The sequence below is a fragment of the Odocoileus virginianus genome, chromosome 5 (genome assembly GCF_023699985.2).
Source record: "Odocoileus virginianus isolate 20LAN1187 ecotype Illinois chromosome 5, Ovbor_1.2, whole genome shotgun sequence".
NCBI classification, from domain to species: Eukaryota; Metazoa; Chordata; class Mammalia; order Artiodactyla; family Cervidae; genus Odocoileus; species Odocoileus virginianus.
Window position 1 is genome coordinate 14,187,396 of NC_069678.1, and position 20,755 is coordinate 14,208,150.

At 45.6% G+C, this 20,755-nt stretch overlaps 1 protein-coding gene across 6 annotated transcripts; it reads left to right on the forward strand.

Annotated features, from left to right (window-relative positions):
* Positions 1–2,806: 2,806 nt before the first annotated feature.
* LOC110145394 (SLAM family member 9-like) lies at positions 2,807–20,303 on the forward strand. Of its 6 annotated transcripts, XM_020905650.2 has the most exons (8): positions 2,813–3,107; positions 4,816–4,929; positions 5,399–5,513; positions 9,257–9,637; positions 11,740–12,036; positions 13,813–13,947; positions 14,150–14,241; positions 14,555–20,303. In XM_020905650.2, the coding sequence occupies exons 1-8, from the start codon at positions 3,087–3,089 to the stop codon at positions 14,645–14,647; spliced, it is 1,248 nt and encodes a 415-aa protein (XP_020761309.2). In that variant the 5' UTR covers positions 2,813–3,086; the 3' UTR covers positions 14,648–20,303. The 6 variants fall into 6 exon arrangements, with proteins under 6 accessions (XP_020761315.2, XP_020761314.2, XP_020761309.2 ...); XM_020905655.2 differs by lacking the exon at positions 14,150–14,241 and having other exon boundaries at positions 2,810–3,107; positions 14,555–14,648; XM_020905651.2 differs by lacking the exon at positions 4,816–4,929 and having other exon boundaries at positions 2,816–3,107.
* The last annotated feature ends 452 nt before the right edge of the window (positions 20,304–20,755 follow it).

A 20,755-nucleotide genomic window follows, 5' to 3' on the forward strand; every position in this document is an offset into this window, starting at 1 on the left:
AGGGTCTGGGCATGAGTTGGGAGGCACCAGCAAGAGTCCAGCTTACAGTGGAAGTGGAGCAAGTGGTGAGAAGGGGGTGGATTCATGAAATATTATGGAGAGGTAGCAGGATTTGCTGATGGGTCAGACGTGGAGTCTGAGTGATAACCAGGAATTTGGCACGAGCTCTATGGTGATTGACAGTGCCATTTCCTGAGATAAGGACCACCAGGGAAGGAGCAGTTTGGGGGCTCAGGTATGCAATTGGAGTTTGTGATGTACAGGGCCTTCACGTTGGGTTTTCAAGTTGGCAATTGTACACATGGGTCTGGAGTTCAAGTGAAAGATTTGTGTAGACAGGGAAGTGGTCCAGGGAACAAGTTTTGGACCTCAGAAGGTCATAGTTGGAGAGGGGAGGCTGAGAAGGAGTGGCCAGTGAGGCAGGGTGAAAATCAGGAGACTCTGGTGTCCAGGAAGCCAAGTAAAGAAGGTTTCTCGAAAAAAGGAGTGACGAACTGTGCCAAAAGTAAAGTGAAGACAAGGATTGGCCCAATGGGATTGCCCACATGGAGCTCATGGCCACCTATAGGCCTCAGCTTAGCCATCCTTCCTCAGAGCGGCCTCCCTGTCCCTTCAGTGCCCTCCTTCCCTCCCACCACCCTGTACTTTCCCTTCCCTGTAACTGGCATGATAGCTGCATAAGGCATTTCCTTGTTTATCATCTGTTCCCCACTGTGGTGTGGCCTCTGTCCAGGCAAGGAATGGGGAAGCTGTGTTTACTGTACATTATGAGCATCTAACACATGACAGGTATCTAGGAGGGGCTGAGGAAACATATACTGAATAAATGTTGTGTAAGCATCTGTGAGCCAGGTCTGGGGACAGAAACCAAATAGTTTTCAATTCTGCTTTCATGGAGTCAGCAGTGGGAACAGGGTTTATTTGAAAACAAGTATTCCTGTATATATAGAGGAAGAGAGTCACGCATAGATCTTGCTGGCCTTTGTGGAAATGGTGAGGAACATGCCTTTCTTGAGCAGTTGTAACCAGAAGGGATATGAGCTCAGGAAGGTAGCAGTTTTCATTTCAGTAAAGTTTATTTTTTAGAAATTTGTTAGATTAACAGAAAAGTTCAGGAAACTGTACTGAGAGTTCCCATATATCCTATATACAGTTTCCCCTATTATTGTTAGATGAAACTCTGCCAGCCCTGACCATGCACCACAGTAACCATTTGCATGAGTTACTTAATGACAGGAGATAAGGAACACGGAACTAACAAGCCACCACCAACTAGAAAAATTTGGGAAAGGTCAATAGAAGACAGGATACATTAGTTCCTTTGTCCTACCAACCTCCCAGAGTCCTCCTCATTGGAATCCATCTTGACTGAGTGATGTAGGTGCCCCCACGATGGATCCAGAATCAATGATTAGCCAGAAACAACCTAGACAGTAATCTCGTCACCATAAAACTGCAAGCAACGTGGCAGAGAAGTTCTCTGGGTTCCCTTACCCTGCTGCTCTCCACTCAGGTGCCCCTTCCCAAATAAAGTCTCTTGCTTTGTCGGCGTATGTGTCTCCTTGAACAATTCTTTTCCGAGTGTTAGACGAGAGTCACCCTCAGACTCTGGGATCCCCCTTCCTGCAACATTATCAGTACCTTATACTCATAACATTTGTTTCTATTAATAAACTAATATTGATATCTTTTAAAGAAAAGTTCATACTTTACTCAGATGTTTTTCATTTTTATCCAATGTCCTCTTTTGTTTCAGGATCTCATTCAGGACACCATGTCTCCTTGGGCTCCTCTGTGCTGTGACTGTTTCTCAGCTGTTCTTTTTTCTCATGACAGTTTTGAGAAGCCCTGATTGGGTGTTTGGTGGAGTATCCCTCAATTAGGAAGTTTCCAGTGTTTCCCTCATAATTAAACTAGGGGGTTTGGGATTTGGGGAGGAGGACCACAGAAGAAAGTGCTATTTTCATTGCATCATATCAAGGGTACATACTATCACCGTGATATACCACAGCATATACTGACCTTCATCACCTGGCTGAATTCAGGGAGTGTTTCTCAGGCTTATCCACTGTGAAATTACTTTTTCCCTTTTTCCATACTGTTCTCATTAAAAGAATTGGGGTCACAGCAATCTGCCCACAGAAAAGTGTTTTTAGGTGGATCAGGAAGCTTCAAAATGAGGGAGAAAGAACCCCCTACTGTTAACATTGTGTGGTCTGTGCCCAGCAAACCTCCTTATAGCTACGGAGAGAGCCTGTTCATGGGAAGGGAACTTGGCCCCAGATTTTTATTACAATAACTTGGCATTCCACTTAATAGGTCACCACTGTCTTGATTTTGTCAACATGAGTGTGTCTCCAAGAGTCTGGTGGTTCTTGAATAGAGTAAGAATTTAGTTTTCAGACTTGAATTCTGAGGATAGCACTGTGGAATTACAGATTATCCTCATGAGGGGTGGATGTTCTTCGGATGAATTTTCAGCACCACTAGAACAGGTCTGTGAAAATATGGCCGTGGAGGAGCACGCCTTCATTTTTCTCACAGAACACAGCACCCAGAGTCCTCGGGGGCCATGTGTCTGTCAGAAGGAAGGTTCTGGGTGAGGTCACACTGCCTGTAAAGCTATCTTAGGGCCCACGGACCACAGCAGATGGTGACCTGGACCGAAAAATACTGTGGCCGAGACACAGGTGTGCTTAGCTTAGTAAATATTTGCTTACTGAAAACATGTCACAGGTGCCATGGGCGGCTTAGTTGAAAGCTGCCTGTCTTGTTCAAGAGCACATGTCACCCCCAGGCTCCTCACAAGAGGGCTGGGATCAGGGTGAGTCAATAGGGCACTCACTCTCAGGTGCTGATTCATCATTGACACCAGGCTGAGAGTGGGACCACCTTGCCGCCTTTGTTCACAGGAACTGCATTCTGTATCACAAGGTGGGAGGTGGGGCAAGAGCAAGTGTTGTCTGGTTATATCACAAGTACCAGTGTCCTGCTGAACTGCTGTGGGAGCCCAGCGGCAAGAGGACCTAAGTTCATCTGGGGCAGGATGCGGAGACTCCCAGGACACCATCCAAGCTGCATCTGGAATGATCAGGAGACATTTGATAGTAAGTGGGAGGGAAGGATCTTACTCCATGGAGTGGGAGCAGGTATGCAGGCTGGAGGCTGATGGAGTTCTTACTTAGACCCATAAAGGATGAGGTTTGACCCCTAAAATGGGGAGGTTTTCCCAGTTATCTGCACCTGCTGGGACTCTCCCTCCCTCTGTGGGTTTCAAAATCCCATGTGGGCATGATCTCAGGGGCTCTGAGTAGGGATCTGAGGAGCCCACCCCTTCCCTGTGAGGTAGATTAACGTGGTCCAAATGCCTGTTGTGGGAAGACGGTTGTGCTGGGTACTGTGGTCTGTCCTCTCCTAGTGGACAGAAGAGAGATGCTGGCAACCAGTCCAGCCAAGAATCGCTAGGGAATCTTAGAGGTAAAGGAAGCCCATCAGAAAGAAGCTGAATGTTGTGGCTGGGATGAGAGTCATGGACAGACAATTTGGGTGGCAGCCCTCCCAGGAGCTGGGCACAAGCGCAGGGTGGGAGCAACCTCTCCACTGGGTGGGTGGGTGGGGCTTCTTCAGGTTTAAAAAATCATGTACTTGGTGTGACTGATAGAAAGGATGTTGAGACTGTCTCTCTGTATCTCACTGCTTGCTGAACCCAGGGTATGCAAGGCACGAGTAGGGAAGCTGCAAGAAAACTCAAAGAGTCATAGGAACTGTAGACTCATTTATTCTCTCCTGACTGGCATAGCAGCCATAGCAGCAGACACAATATAGTCTTTCCCCTCGTGGTTGACCCAGTGGACATAGAACAAAAGTGGCCTGCGGCCAAGCGGGTACATCACGATGTGCATGCACAGTGCTATAAGTGATCTCAACTGTTACATAACCATGTATTTACAAAATGTGGGGCAAGAGGCTGTGTGGCAAGAGAGCCTGACCACTGCCATCTTGGCTAGTTTGCTCTTTCCCTACAAAGATGAAAAGACCTTGTGAAATCTGGACCATGAGGCACCCTAGGAGGACAGGGTTCACTGCCCAGGGAAGTAGGGCAGGATCCACTACCCTGCAGGTCACAGACAAAGAGGGTCAGGCCTGGGAGACTGACCAACTGTGGTTTCTCAGACCACCAGCCTTTGCAAGTCTGGGCTGGGCTGTTCATGACACACAGAGCATGAGCAGAGGTAACAGGGATTGGTCACGGGCTGCCTTGATCTCAGAGGCTGCTGAGATGCAGCTGTATGTCTTAGTTTTCCTGCCTGGAATGATGCAAGGAAGGTGAAGGTCTGCCCTGGGCCAGGCTAGGTCTCCCTCCCCATCATGTGACTTCTCAAGGGCTGAAACCATCTTGTGGATGAGATACATTGCCCTGAGAGGGACTTGGGTCTCTGAAGGCGAGTGCAAAGAAAGTACAGGGACCTGGTCCCAGGCCACGCTGTCCTACGTGTTGACTTTCCAACCTTGGGTTTGTTCACTAGATTCGCTGGATCCTGTTTCCACGTGTGTCAAAAAGGAGGATAATTGTGATATTTGCCTTTCATAAATCTATAAATTTGAAATTTGTAAGAAGACCTAGACAAGTTGGGGGTGTTGACAAAGATTTAGCTTCCCAGCTGCACAGCATATCTGGCTGACATGTTGAATTGACCTTAGATATCTGGATTTCCAAAAAGTCCCTGGTGTTCTGCCAGCACGGAATGTTGGAATGTTTGTTGTCTGGCTCTCTCCCAGTAACCCTGGCCTGTAGCTGCATTGCTGTTCCTCTAGGCTCCTCCTCCCTCCCCAACTCTGGAGCAGACTGACATAGTCCTCACAGTACTTTCAAGAGTAGAGGAAAAATATGAGACTTGCTCTCCTCATCACCCCGAAAGTAACCAGAGGGTGAGTTGCCTGGATTTTGACTCCTTACAGAAGTTTCTGACCAAAGGATTCATCCGCCACTAACTACATGGGGTTGGAGGGAATAAAGCAGTACTGGATATTCTCTTGTCTGAGATGCAGCAGAGCAGTTTCTGGAAGCACAGAGTGAACTCAGGTGACTTGCTTGAGGCCGCACGGTGGAATGGGACAGTGGCTGTTATGTTGGGAAATTGTTTTCCAGAGTTTATCCAGGCTGATATGACAACAGGGTTGGAGTATCTGCAATACAGTGGAGTTGTTTATACATTTACTCTGAAATTGTTTGGTGAGGTCTTAATGTAGGTGCTGGTGAAATTAATAGGAAATCTCCGAGTGGTTTAGTATAGGCTGGTGGGCCATCATCTAGAACACATTAGCCCCGCCTTAAGGGTGGAGAATAGCATAATTGTCCTTTGAGTGACACTCCTTCCTCTCTTTCTGCTCCTCCTAGATGCTTCTTCTCTGGCCTCACAGGCTGAGCAGGCAGCCTGTGATGGGGCCCTGCTCAGAAGACCCCCACCTCTGCAGGCCCTCCAGGCTCCTGGGATTCACCAGCTTCCTCCTCAGTGAGTGATCTGGGCTCCTGGGAGGGAGGGCCTCTGGGTGGAGCAGGGAGGCAGGGTGCCCTTTCCATGTCTTATGTCCTTGGTGAACAAAAAGACAAAACAGCTCTGCAATTATTTAGCAAATGCAGAGCCTTTGGTTTAGACACCTGGGGTGAAAAGAAGAACAAAATCATCTTCTTGTTGTGGTGAGTCTGTGACACCTGAGCTCAGGCAGCCTTCACTACATTAAGGAAAACATTTCTAGGAAGATAAGTCTGTCTCTGCAGCAGAAATGTGAAGCTGGGTGAGCCGGGAGCTGCCTGCAGAGAGGGGGAGAGACTAAGAAGCTGGCTCCTTGACTTGGATGGGCTGGGGAAACAAGGCTCTCTGGTCTCAACTCAGAGGGAACGTGACAGTCCGTGCAGCTGTCCTGTGGAGAAGAAGTTGACTAGAACCCTGTGTCTGAGATGGAGGAAGCAATTGTAGTCTTGATTTCTTGGGCAAGATGCAGGATGTTAAATGCAATTAAATGAAATTCTGCTTTTGTAAAAGGAACAGCAACTTCTCAAATTTAAGGGTTTCTGTATACCACCTGTTGTAAGAATATGGAGAAATTAAGAACGGAAGTGTAGACTGATAATGTGGGTGAACTAGAGGAGGAAGGAAGGGAAAGAGACGTAGAAAACTATGGGGAGTTAAGTGAAAAGTGAGCTAAAGACTGGACAAAACCCAAATTACATACGTGACTTCCTGGAGACTATCTGATTATGTATGAGAAAATTAAAAACTAATGAGTAAACACTAATACCCAAGGAATTATGAATTCTGGAGAAAGCTGGAAAGGTTTTATTTTTAATTAAAGTTTAAAATTTTTAAATTATTTTTTCAGTATTCCAGCCACTAAGTGAACTTTCAGGAGCTATATGAAATTAATGAATTATAGACTGTTTATAAACAGATGTCTTGAATTAAGAATAAGCTTTATAAAACCTTACCTCCTTTTCAGTAATGTAACTCTATAAGGTAACGGTAAAATATAGAGCTTCTTTTCTCTTCAATTTTATGTAACTTGAAAATAAGTTCTGTTATTTAGAGTTTTCTCCATAGGCTCTGGGGTTGGAAGATTACATAAAAGAAAGAGAGGGAAAATGGACAAAATTGTAAATTGATTTGCAACTATTAAATTTTATATTATTTAAATAAACTATGTTGTTTGTAACCACACTCTCCCTGGCTTTATTTTCTTCTTCAGGATTAGGTCTTTTGTAGATCACATCTCTCACTCCCTTCCTTCTCTTTCCAAGTCTTCTTCTACCTTCCTCAGAGCTCAGCTCACCATCCCCCCGAGTGGGTTCTCCCTGCACACTCAGGATTGAGCTTCTTCTCTCTGGTTCCTGTTTTTCCAGGAAGTATGGAGTCTGGACAGGCTGGTGGTTAACCCTCAGCTGGCCAGAAGTCCCTGCTCTGCTAACCCCCGCTAAGTACTTGCTTCCCCTTTCTCAGGAGAGGAAAGTTGGGGGATGAGCCTCTAGGAACTGCTCAGATCCTGGTGATGAGACAGCGGTGCTGGGAGGGGAGCTCCTGGGGAATACAGGGACAGGGTGGGGAGCAGATGGGAGCTTCTGCAGGGGAGAAGCACTGGGCTGGGAGCGGGGAGCCCTGGTTCCAGGAGTGGCTCTGCCCTGTGTGACCCAGGACAAGATCACCCCCTGGGAGGGCCTTCCTCTGTGACAGGCCTGTATAGATGCCCCCTAAGGTCTGACCTGGAGGAGATGCCTGATTAAATGAATAAAAAGAAACATCTGAAATCTTTAGGCATGTGAACAATGGCATGAGTTATTCTCTGCTTCCAGTGAGAGCCAGGAATGAGAATAAGTACAGCTGGAGGGAGACAGGTCTGAAATGGAGAGAATTTATTGAATTGGAAAGGGGATTGGGACTGTGGCAGGCTGACATGAAACTGAGGGAGCCTCTGGTCAATATCTAGAGAGGAACTGAGACCAGTAGGTGCATCCTGACCTGCTGAAAGAAGCAGATTGATCATCTTTTCTGGATAAGGGACTTTGCCTCATCCTGTTCTGTCCTACTTCATCCGCAGAAAGGGTGAAAGGTATCAGGTCCCTTGGGCCTATGCCTGAAGAGGGAAGGTGGGCTCAGGAGGTGGTGGCCCTGAAGCAAATGTGCCCACTGGTCAAAGCTCTCCAGGAAAGTGTCTGAGGAAGGCCCACTGTGACCTGGCAGGGACTGACTGGGAAGTGTTGTCTTGGTGGTAGGGACAGTAGAGTTCATTAAATGATCACTTGCTCTCCCCCTCACATTCTAGTCCTTGGCAGTTAGCCAGGGCTTTGTCATGAGTGCTGGTCGAAAAACATGAGCAGAGAGCACACTGCTTGTGGACAGTCGCAGTGAAACCCCTATGTGATTCTCCTCTCTCCTCTCCTGCTGTGGGGCTGGGAACCTATGAGGATGCTGAGAGTTCCATGGGTGCAGCTACAAGGAGGTGGGGTTTCCTCCATGTATGACAGGGCCTCTTCCTCACTCTCTCATGGGACCTGTGGTGGGGACTATGGACCCCCCTTATTCTAAGACCCTGAGGTATTGTAACTATTTGTTATACAGCACAGCCTGTAGTTTCCTGACTACTGCACTGCCTAGAAAGAGGAGGAAGGGTAGCAGCCTTCATATTTGTGTTAGGTATCTATTGCTGTGTAATGAATCACCACAAAACATAGTACCTTAAACACCACCAGGTATAGTCTCAGTCTCACAGGTTCTGGGGGTCAGGGCTTAGGGTTGGATCAGCTAGGTCCTCTGACTCAAGGTCTCCCAGATTGAAGTTAGAGTCTTAGCTGGGGCTGGGGCTGCATCAGCCCATGGTCCACTGCGCAAGCTATGATTCCAAGATCTCTGAAGAGATTGCTGCTGGGAGACAGTTCCTGTGGCTGTTGGGCTGAAGGTCCCAGTTCCTCTCTAGATGTTGGCCAGAGGATCCCTCAGTTTCTTGTCATGTGGGCCTCTTCTTAGGCAACTGACAACATGACAGCTGGATTCCTCAGAGTGAGCAAGAGAGAGAGAGTGAAAAAGAGGATGTCTGTGTAAGCAAGAGGGAAGTCACAGTCTTGTATAACCTAGTATCCCTGAATGATATCCATCATGTCTGCTCTAGTCTATTCCTTGGAAGCCAGTCACTAGATGTAGCCCACTCGCCAGGGAGGGCATTACAAAAGGATGTGAACACAAGGGGACAATAATTAAGAAGCTAATTCTACATTTATGCATTTGGTATTGACAGAAAATCTGCTAAGTGCTTTTGATATACGAAAGTGAAAAAGTCACTCAGTTGTGTCCGACTCTTTGCCACCCCGTGGACTATACAGTCTACGGAATTCTCCAGAACAGAAAACTGGAACGGGGAGCCTTTCCCTTCTCCAGGGGATCTTTCCAACCCAGGGATCGAACCCAGGTCTCCTGCATTGCAGGTAGATTCTTTACCGACTGAGCTATTAGGGAAGTCCCATGATGCCATTCAATTTATGAGGTAGGTGGGGAAACTCCAGATTAGAAAATTTAAGTTACCTCCTCAAGGTAACAATTCACTAGAGCCAGGATTTAATTCTAAAATTGCTTAAATTCATTTGACTAGGCTGCCTCTTAAGAATCAAGGGAGTAAGTTGGATGAATTTCATTTAAAATATAAGTTATATAGTTTTCTCCTTTATTGTTACTGAAAAAAAAAAATATGGTTCCTGTGTCCCATGCCATAGGTGTCTGCAGCACTGAGGTCAAGAGTTCTGGAGCACATGGTTCTGGAGTTCAGGATTCTGGAGTCCATGTTTCCCTGCAGGGGGTCCAAGGAGGTTCTGTGTTGTTTCATCTGACCAAGAAGCAAGAAGCTGACCCAGAGGAGGTCTCATGGGGCTTTGGCCCTGAGTCAAACTACAGAGTCCTGCTGCGAGTCCGCCGTGGGGCAGACACCCCAACCTGGGTCAGCCTCCAGGACAAGTACCAGCACAGGGTCCATGTGCCCAATGTGACGTCCCTGAGGATTGAGAACCTGACCCCAGAGGACAGTGGGGAGTACCGGGCTCGAGCCAGCTTCACTGGAGGAAGAGAACTTACCCAGGTTTTCCTCCTCACTGTCTATGGTGAGTGATGCTCCTCACCACGGCTTCCCTCCTGGTTTTGAGCTAAGAGTGTCAGGTAGGCCCCATTTTTCAGGATCCCTTCCAGACACCAGCATTCAGGCTATTTACTCCCTTGAATTAGGGTAAGTGGGTTTACTGCAAATGGTGAAAGGAGTTGAGATTCACTCCAGGGATAAAATCACTTTAGAATTTTGGGAGAGGAGAATGGAAATTTGGGGAAATGATATTGCCATAGCAATTGTTGTTCTTAATATGTCTAGGTTTACTTAATGTGTATATTGCGTATCTGTTGCTGCTATAATGCTGCTTTAATTTGGAGGCTGAACACAGCACAGATTTTTTTTATCTTACTAGGCTCTAGGTCAGAAGTCAGACATAGGTCTCACTGGGCCAAAGTCGAGTTGTTGGCAGGACTGTGTTCCTCTATAGAGGTCCCAGAAGGAAATACATTTACTTGTAGTTTCCACTTCTAGTGGTTGCTTATGTTACTTGGCTATGACCACCTTCCCCTACCTTCAAAGCTGGCAGTAGTGGGACCAATTCTTCTCACATTCTAATACCTCTGACCCCCTTGCTCTTCTTCTTTCTTCCATTTCTAAGAACTCCTGTGATTGCATTGGTCCCAACCATGTAATCAGAACAATCTCCTTATTTTGAAGTCAGCTGATTAGCACCTTAATTCTTTTACCTTAATTCCACCTTGTCCTGTAACCTATCATAGTCATAGGTTCTGAGGATTGGACATGGAAGTATTTGGGGCCCATTATTCACTTACCATAATCCAGAAATTCATGTGTAGTCAGTGCCTCCTCTCCTTTTAATCAGCGCCAGTCCAAGGCCAGCCTCACTCACAAAGGCTCCAGCAATCCAGCTCTAGATGCCTGGGTAGATGTAGGAGAATGGTTACATGGTAGCCCTTCCAGAGAGCCTCACTTAGCCAACACTTTCTTTCCTGGAAGTCCCTGCATGCATAGGAAAATATCTGCTGTGAGAGAGTGACTGTTTCTGCTTTAGGTCCCCAGGTGATTTCTATGACCAACTTATCAGTATGTCACTTCTCAAGTTCAGTGGCATGTTCTAACGGACTCAGACTTATCATTCCTAGTTGCTACCATCGACTTAAAAAAATGCACGATGTTTGAGTTATGAATTAAGTTTTTATTTGGAGCAAAATGAGGATGGCAGCCTAGGAGACAGTACCCCAGATAGCTCTGAGAAACTGCTCCAATGAGAGGGAAATATCAGTGTATATGTGACTTTGGTGAAGGAGGAATACAAGCAATAAGAACATTTTCCCAGAAGTTTTCTACTAGTCTCCAGAAGACTTTTCTAGTCACCAGGAACAGTCATCACCATGAAGGATTTTAGTGCTTTTCTAGATACAATGAGGTACCAGAATTGAGCTCATAAAATAGGCTCCTGAAAATATCTAGCTATCTGAAGACCTGTCCTGCCAGTCCCACTCTCCCGCACCGGCACAGAATGCCTCATGTCTTCTTTCCACCCTGAACTCCTTCAGTGGGGTGTGAAGGTCAGCAGCTACAGCAGCACATGATTTGACCCTTGCAGAGAGAGATAGCAAGTGCCAATTTGTAGTTGACACTGCCACTGCATCTCCCACACATGTCTCCACTATTGGGAGCACAGAACCTTTCTCTGGGCTCCCAACTCTGACCAGGCTTCTTCTTCTCTACAAGCTATAAAATCTCAGGCATTATCTGAGCAGAAGAAGAGGCCAAGTTCCTGATCTGTGATTAGCTCTTCTGTCTGAGACTTCTCCCACGTCTAGAAGGAGCCCCATTTTCTTAGAAATAACTGGTCTTGGGAAGGTGGGATCAGGCTTTATTTTCTTGTTGGATGTTTAACGCTTCCTCAACATGCACACAATCTAGTGAAATCACATATGGCTTAATTCAGCGGCTCTCCACTTTATTGTCAATTGCTATGTATTAAGTACTGGGCAAATTCTGTTTATCTATATAATGCGTTCACTGTCATTAAAGGGAGAAGGCCAGGGTTTCAGTGAGATGATGGATGAGAATGTACAGACTGGAATGTTCTCCAATCATGTGAGCTCCATTCTATTGTCCCTCCTCTCTCAGGAACTGTACCCCTTCCTGAGATCCATGTCAAGTCAGCATCCATCACACCAGGCTGGTGCAATGTCACTCTGGAGTGCAGAGCCCCAGGGGATACAGAGGACCTGAAGGTGAACTGGGAGATCAAGGGCCTTCCCAGGGAGCTGGAGCAGAGAGTGACATCAGAACTACCCTCCAACTCCTGGAACCTGACTCTGAACCTGCCCCTGAGCCAGCCTGCTGCCAGCTTGAACTGTGTGGTCAGCAACCAGGTGGACCAGAAAACTGCCACCTTAGACCTGGGGAAAGTCTGTGTCTCTGGTGAGTGCACCCGCCAGAGGGGACGGGCACTCTGAGAACTAGGGGCTCTGGGCTTTTCTCCCCATCATGTGATGAGCACCTCCTTCCTACCAGGTCACCCCTTTCAGGAGCCTGGGAGGTATAGTCAGTTTATGTCTGCATTAACTCTCTCTCAAGTCCATGCCTGCCTCTCCACCCCCTTTTTTTTTCCCAAGAAAAAAGGAATTTGCTTTTGATGCAAATCAAGTCGGTTCACCCTCCAGGTGAGCAAATCTCAGTCCCAGCTGGCCCTGGAGGCAGAGCAGGTGTGGTGTGGGGGAGGAGAAGAGAACTGGGGCTGCAGCAGCAAAAGCATTTCCTAGAAATGTATTTCCCGAGGGCTCACCCCTCCCCTGACCCATGCTCCCTGCTGCCTGTACCTGCCTACCTGTTGCCCTCTGGGGAGCTCCTTCCCTCCCAGCTGTTACAGGGCAGTGTCAGATCTGGTCCAGAGCAATAGCTTTCTAGCACTTCTCCTACCTCATCCATTATCCATAGTGTGTCATCCACTGTAGTCTTTTGAAAAACAATTGGGTTTTGTGATTGGTCTGTATCATCTGTAGGAGTCTGACCCAGGGATTCCCTGCAGGATTCAGGGCTCTGAAGCTCCTCTTCCCATGTTACTTACCTCACGCACTTCACACTGAATTGTTTGCTTGGCTTCCCTGAATGTGTCCTGAAGTTGCAAGCTTCTTAGCCTCTGGAAATGCTGTTTCCTCTACCACCAAACCTCCCAAATCAAGAGTTCCTTGCTTATTCCTATTGAAGGATTTCCCTGAGGTCATGGGCATGTAACCCATGTCCTGCACTTGGTTATAGTTCTGTTATGAGTCAAGTTGAACAAAGGGTGGCTCAATCTCCTGTTGCACAAGCACTGCAGCTGCTGTAACTGCCCTGCCTCAGGCATCATCCCCTTTAAGGAGCAGTCCATGGCCACCCCACACTGAGTAGCAGTGCAATTGATGGGTTTGTCTTCTCCATAGCCTGGAACACCTTGAGGGCAGAGGACATGTCTTGTTCTTTGAATTCTTATACCAAACAAAGTTTCTGGCACTATTCACACTCAGTATTTCACTGAGTGAATAAATGAACTGGTATCCTGTGTGCAATCTAGCCCCTCTAACCCATTCCCCATGAGCTGCTGGTGGGAGCTGATATGTCAGCATCACTTAAAATCTCATGATACCTTTCCCTTGGTCCCATTCTAGAGTCTCAGATAAAGTTCAACACTCAGCATGACCCTCAAGACCCTCTGGAAAGAGCCTCTCTTCTCTCTGATCATCCTCATCCTGCTTGTTCCTGCCCTTTCCCTCTCCTGCCTGCTGATCGGGAATGATTGCAACCCCCAGGGATGCAGATTTGACATAGCAGTGTCTCCTCCTTCCTGGAAAGCTGTGCGTGGTCTGAATATCTGGTAAACTCCTACTCCTCCCTCAGAGGTGAAGTTTATGCATCACCTCCTCTGGGAGGCCCTCCATGAAGACCAGTGTACAAAGTGTTAACTTCTACTTCACTGCCGTCTCTCTGGCTGGAAGACTTTGGTATTTTCTCTGTCTTCCCCAGGGTGACCTGTATTGTTTATCTCAGTGTCCCTGGTATCAAGCAGAAGCTCAGGACCTTGAGTGAATGATACTGCCTTGCCACCTCCTCTTTAGCTTCAGACCTCTCCACTTGCTCTTCTGTATGTTTCCTCGACAATGGATGTCTCAAGTTCTGTTTGCCATAATTTTCTTTATTCTTTCTGTGTGAGGAAAACAGATTCACCTAGAAACAGCAGTGCTAAGACCCTGCCAGGCATCATAGGGGCTGTTGTGATTATGCTGTTGATCCTCGTAATTGGACTGTTCCTTTGGAAGACCTATAAGAAGAAGAGGAAGATGAAGACTGGAAGAGGTAGGGTGCATTTCTGCTTCTTGCCCCAGGTCCCACCCCTCCCCCACTGAGCCCTTGGTTGCCTTCCTCCTGCATTTTGCTGCTCAGGGAATATCAATGCAGAAGGGGAAGGCAGGTGTGGGCTTGGCCTTGAGTTCATTGCCATGGGGGAAGGTATATGTTTTCAAGGCGAGGTTCAAGCTCCATTCTGTGTATGACACAGGTGTAGAATTTCAGGGTGACCCCGGGGACAATGATGGTGGCATCCAGTATGCGGAGCTGAGCCAGCAGGGGTCTGGAGAGGTCACACACAAGGTGAGAATGGGAGCTGAGCCCAGTCTGGGATCTCATGGGTCTATCTCCTGGGTCTGTCAACCCAGTCACCTGCTGTTCCTGGCCCTGCTGTCTCTTTGACTCTCTCCAGGTGGTCAGTGGTATTTACTAAGAAAATTTAAAACTTGGGGCCAGTGTAGTGCTGGTCACTTTGGGGAAACTCACATGCATTTGTTGTCAGCAGCATTGCTTCCTTCTGGGTCACTCTAGGGCCTCTCTCAGCTTTTTTAGAAACTCTCTGACTTCAAAAAAAAAAAAAGAAAAGAAAAAGAAACTCTCTGACTTCAATTCCTAGGGTGCTGGTAAACAACATTTAGAAGAAAAGGAGTCTAGTACTGTCTACAGTGAGGTCTATAAGCCAGAAAGGGAGGCCATGAAGATAACTTAATTGGAGAAAGCAGAAGAATCAGAACTACTAGGACACCTCCACTCGGAGCTTGATTCCTGCAGACACCTGCCTCTCTCAGATCTGGTCCAGCTCCAGCTGCCTCTGTGACCCGCCCACCCTCAAGTGCCTGCACACATGTGGCCTTCTCACAACCTCTGTCAACTTCCCCAGCTGTCTTCCCACTCAAGATCCTCACCCTGCAGGACGAGAGCTCTTCCATCATTGACCCAGCAACTAGCCCCTCTTTTCCTGAAACTTCCCAAAGAGGACCTTCCTGCACATGATAATCCCCACAGCCTCTGCTGTGTGACTGGTGTGTATCTTTCTGAGCATTCAAGCCCAGGTGTGGAGACAGTGTAAAGGTGTTGACCAGACTACAGAGGACAAGGTTAGGCTTTGGTGCTGGGTGCTGAGTTGGGCATCTGTGGAGGCAGCATGGGTAGGTGGGAGCTCATAAAGAACTGGCCTGAGGTTTCCTTTGCCCCTTATGTCGGGCAAAAGTTGTATATCAGGCAGTGTGTTTGTGTGTGTATGTCTATTTGTCGCTATGTGTGCTGGGGGGATAGCCTGTGCAAATTATACAGTGGTCCAGCCCTCGTTCCTGATCACTAGTACTAACTAACCTCAGCTTCAGCTTGTGGACCTCAAATCCACCTCCTGTGGAGTGGGTAGAGGAATTTGTACTGTTTCTGGCCCTTCAAAACCTTCTGTGTCTCAGAAGGACCCATGTTGAGATTTGTATTCTTAGAAAAGCAGCTTCAGGGCATTCCTGTCTGGGGTGGGGGTCATTAGAATGGAAGTGCAGTGTACTAGCCCCCCAACACACACACACTCTAACGAAGCTGCTGTGAGAAGTAAAGCTTGTGGGAAGGTGTGAACCAGCCCTCTCCTGCCTCTTCTACTGACCCTCATCCCCCACAACCTGCTGGCCTCAGATCCTAGTCAGCCTACTCTTTGCTCACTCACATGCTTCTGCCTGAAATGATTGCTCCCTCCCTGCCCCTTACTCTTGTCCCTGCCTGTTGGAATCCTAGCATTCCACCCAATCCTAGACCCCTTTCCAGGTCACATGGTCTACATGTACCCAAAGATTTGGAAATAGTCCTCTCCCACATCTAACTTTTTTGGACACAAGTGACATAACCAATTTGGCTGCCATAGTTTGATTGGGTTGGTCATCAGTTTTTTCCCTGCCTGCATCACCTGGAGCTCCCTTGGGAGGGTGTCATGGCTTTAGGAGGCCAGTGCCAAAGAGACAAGCACCTCTCTTTGTAAATTGTCTGAGCTATTCTTCCTCTCAATTCCAACAGGAACTTAGCAGATTGATCTCAGAGCACAGCATCTACTGAAGGTGTTTCTGGTAGTAAGTCCACAAGGAAGCAAAGATGGACGTGATGAGCCCCAATAATCCTGCCTGATTCCCCATCGTACCTCCACCCTCACATTGCTTGAGGACCTGATGTCACCTGCACTGTATTGTGTGGGATCTTCTCCTCTTCCTGGGGGTCTTCCTCTCCTCAGCCTCTATCTCCAGCCTTCAGTCCCAGCTCTTGAGTTGAAGATGAACTCACTCTAGTACTATGATCTGTGTCCTTTTGTCTGTTGGCTTGCATTCTTGAATCTCTTGGTTTCTCACCCAGTTCAGCAATCTCAGCTTTTTCAGTTCTGACCTCAGAAAGAAAAGTTCTGAACTAAAATCTTGAGCAATAAGAAGCAATGCTAAGATCCTGCTGGATAAGGGAGAAGCAGAGTTTCCTTAATAAAGCCATTTCTAGCTGGTTTATTGTCAGGCTGAACAGAGAAGGCTGAGAGGAAAGAAGATGACCTCTCTCACTGGAATCCTAGGTGACCTGTCATGGCTGATATCAGTGCCATCAGTCCAGAGGCAGTGTGAGATGTGACCACCCACTGACCCCCTCCCACCCACCTTGATTCCCAAAGCATAAGACAAAAAAAGAAAAAAAAGAAGGGAACTCAACATTCCAAGCCTATATTGAACCAGCTTTTGTTCCATGAATTTTATAAGTATTATTTCTTCTTATTCTTATAAGAACTCTTTTATTTTTTATTTATTTATTTATTTTTTTTGAGGCTACTTACTTTATAATATTTTATTGGTTTTGCCATACATTGACATGACTCATTGGAAAAGACCCTAATGCTAGGAAGGATTGGGGGTAGGAGGAGAAGGGGACAACAGAGGATGAGATGGCTGGATGGCATCACTGACTCGATGGACATGGACTTGGGTGGACTCCGGGAGTTGTTTATGGAGAAGGAGGCCTGGTGTGCTGCGATTCATGGGGTCGCAAAGAGTCGGACATGACTGAACAACTGAACTGAACTGAACTGAACTGACATGACTCTTTTAGAGTAGATATTACTATTCCTGGACTTCCCTGGTGGCTCAGATGGTAAAGCGTCTGCCTATAATGCGGGAGATCCGGGTTCAATCCCTGGGTCAGGAAGATCCCCTGGAGAAGGAAATGGCAACCCACTCCAGTATTCTTGCCTGGAAAATCCCATGGACGGAGGAGCCTGGTAGGCTACAGTCCATGGGGTTGCAATTACTATTCCTATTTTGTAGGACAAGCAACTAATATCCCAAAATAGTTGGTGGCAGAGCAAATTGTTAAATTCAAGGCTAGGTAACTCCAGCATTCATATCTTTTCCTTTGCCACATGGTCAATGAAGTTCTTGAAATCCTAAAGTATTCAGAAAAGAGTATGTTCCATTTGTTCCTCTTCCAAGGTTCCTGGTTCTGACTCAAGTGCCTCAGCTTGAATGAGTTCATTCTGATGATGAATGGAGCAGTTGGTGGGTGAAAGGGGAATTATTCCTTAAGGGCACAGTGGAGTGGGAGATGTGGGTAGGAGACATGCAATGACAGGTCCTGTGCTCTGGTTCAGAGGAGGTATTTGAAGCAGAGATGCTTCGTCTTGGGTCTTATGGGAGTTCCTTCCTCTTATACAAGGTGTGTTGTGGATATCAGCATCCCTATTCTCAAGTCAGCTTCCCTTTACATTATTATTCATAATTTCATTCAAGAATTATGCTGAAATCCTCAATGTACAAATGAAAAATTAAAATCCAGAGATATTCAGTATTCTACAGAAGTTCTCATGAGTGTAAGTTATATAGGCATGATCACAGGAGATAATAATTCCACTCATTTTGATTCCTTTCTCTGTCATTCTGGACACCCAATCAGTTACCAGCTTCCACTGTGCTATCCTTCATAAATCTTCCTGTACTCCATTCTCCTCCACTTCTTTCATTCTCATCTTCCACCACCATTTTTGCAGTTCCACCAGCAATGTGTGAGAATTTCTCCACGTTATCGCCAACTCTTGTTATTTTTAGATTGTATCCATCCTAGTGCTGATGAAGTGGTATCTCATTGTGGTTCTGAATTGCATTTCTCAAATGATTCATGTGAACATGTTTTCATGAGCATATTAACCTTACTTGAAGAAATTTCTTTCTTTCTTGAATTCTTTCTTGTTATGCATTGTCCCTACGTCTCCACCAAGTCTGCTTTTTTCCCAGTCACCAGGGAACTCCACACTGCTAAATTTAGTAGTCAATTCTCAATCCTCATTTCCCAGAAGTTCTCAGCCACAGTGGATATATATTTCCTGGAAACATTATCTTCACTTTGCTCTTTCCTACCTACTGGGTGGTTGCTCTGTAGTTTCCTTTATCAGTATCTTTCCAACCTCTAAATTTTGGAATAATGAAGGTTCATACCCAGACCACCTCGCTTCACTCTCTACACTCATTTCTGTTTGATGCTCTGGCCATGCAGTAATCTTGTGACTATATGACTTTATGTGGTAAAAAGAACTTAAGAGATGTGACCTGTCCCCTGAACTCCACAGTGTGAATATCCAACTGTTTACTTGACATTTTCACTGGCATGTATAACAGGCATCTCCATCTTGACATGTTTAAACTCAGACTCCCCAAACATGCTTCCTATACAGTTTCCTATCCCTCCAAAGGTCACCTCAATCCTTCCCTTTTTTTCTGACCATAACACTTGGATGTCATCCTTGACTTCTTTCTTTTTTTAATTTTCATTTCTTTTTCACTCTCTATTAGAGAATACTGATAGTTCAACATTCTATGTAAAGTTGAATACTTATTTTTGTATATCTATATAAAAAAATATGTTTATAACAAAATGCCTCTTACCACCTCCCTGGTCCAATTTCATCATCATTTCTCAGTTGGATTATTACAGTTGACTCAGAGTCTACCACTTTTACCCATAATCCTTTAATGCCTATTTTCATAATATCATCCAGATGAATCTTTTCAAAACTTAAGTTGCACCACATTCCTTGTTGCTCAAAACTACCCTGTCACATTACTTGTTAACTCAAAATTTCCACTTCATCTGGAAGATTTTGTATCAGCAGGCCTCCTCTCCCATATACCCCTCCTTCCTTAATCCACTATAGGACACTGGGCTTCCTGCCAGTCCTTCAGTACTCCATGCATGCTCCTTCCTCTCTAGAATTCTCTCCTTCTAGGTATCCATGTCTCATTCCCTGACCTCCTACAAGTCTTCTTATAGAAGTGAACTTCTCAGTAAGACCTACACTGACCTCCCTATATAAAACTGCAAACTCTTTCCAGTGGCCTCCTCCCTCCTCCATGTGCTACTTTTCTCCATAGCTAGTGTGACAGGGTAAAGTTAGTTATTCTGGGCTGTAGACAGTATGTATTGAGGCCTCAAAATATAAATTGTCATCCTTTAATGCAAATACCATTATTATTCCCAGGAAGTGGCTACACTGGTAAATCAATGAATTTATTCAAGTCACATAACTAATAGATGGCAGAGCTGGAATTGGAATCTTGGAGCTGGATTCTGAAACTCTTGACCACTATATACTGGTAAAATAAAGTATTTTCTCCATATGATGGAATACTATTTGTGTACTAAGAAGAGTTAATTATATCCTTATGTATTTGAATGGAAAGTTTCCCATGAAATATTAAATTAGTTATGAAATATGCATGGTATTAACCTATATTGTAAATATATATAAATATGTTTATGTGGGCATGAAATATTCCAACAGTTAGTAGGTTAAGAATTTAACAGTAGCTAACTTCTGTGGTCTGTCTCCTTTTCTGTATCATTAGTTTTTTTACAACACTAAAAAAGTTATCTATTAAAATTTTTGAACAGTGAAGTGACATGATAAGAACTGTGCTTCAGATAGATAAAGCCACATATATGCCAACAAGAACTTTATCATCTAAACCAGCTAACGAACTTATGCTTATTTCCACTTTCTATTTTGTTGATTTAAGGCTTAGGATCTTTATTGAAATAACCCCTAATGGGTCTACATAAGTCTATATAGTTCAGGCAAAGCAAAAATTTTGGTCTGATTTTTTTATCCAAATGGACACTCCCCATGTATTGCTCACAACCCAGAATGTTCATTAGATCAACTAGAGAACTTTTATGAACAGATGCTTGGACTATATCCTGAAACTGGGCACCACTTATATTTTAAAATACTCATTAGATGTTTTATCAGGCTTGAGAACTGAAACCCTGCGCCTACATGAAGTCTTCAGGAAATTCAAATGGGAATGTACATGGCAAAGAAAGTCTGTGAATGTGTTTTCCAAGTTGTTTCTCAATGTGTCTTTTGTTTCTAATAGATTGAGTTAAGGAATGAATGAATGACAAAACCCTACAATGTGTCATTACAGTTGACTCTTGAGCAACATAGGGGGCTCCCACTCCCTGAACAGTCAAAAATTCACCATATAGCTTTATAGTCACCCCTCTTTATTCACAGTTCCACATCCACTGGTTCAAACAACCACAGATCATGTGTACTGTTGTACACATTTACTGAAGGAAATCACCATGTACACATGGACAAAGCAGTTCAAACCCATACGATTCGAGGATCAATTGTACTTCAACGTGTTCACCAAGGTTCAGAGTCTGACATGTAGGTCCTGAGCCAAAACCCAGAATCTCCATTTCACCCTTTTGCCTTGGGGGTGCAAAATCTTGATAATAGATGTGAAATGACCCTGGTAAACAAAACAAGAATGTTTATTAATTTATA

Excerpts from the sequence above, each read along its gene's own strand:
- LOC110145394 (XM_020905650.2), top strand. The coding sequence starts at position 3,087 with ATGATCAGGAGACATTTGATA. Across the intron at positions 5,514-9,256 it reads ATTCACCAGCTTCCTCCTCA|GTGTCTGCAGCACTGAGGTC; the intron begins GTGAGTGATCTG and ends CCCATGCCATAG. Across the intron at positions 13,948-14,149 it reads GAAGATGAAGACTGGAAGAG|GTGTAGAATTTCAGGGTGAC; the intron begins GTAGGGTGCATT and ends TGTATGACACAG.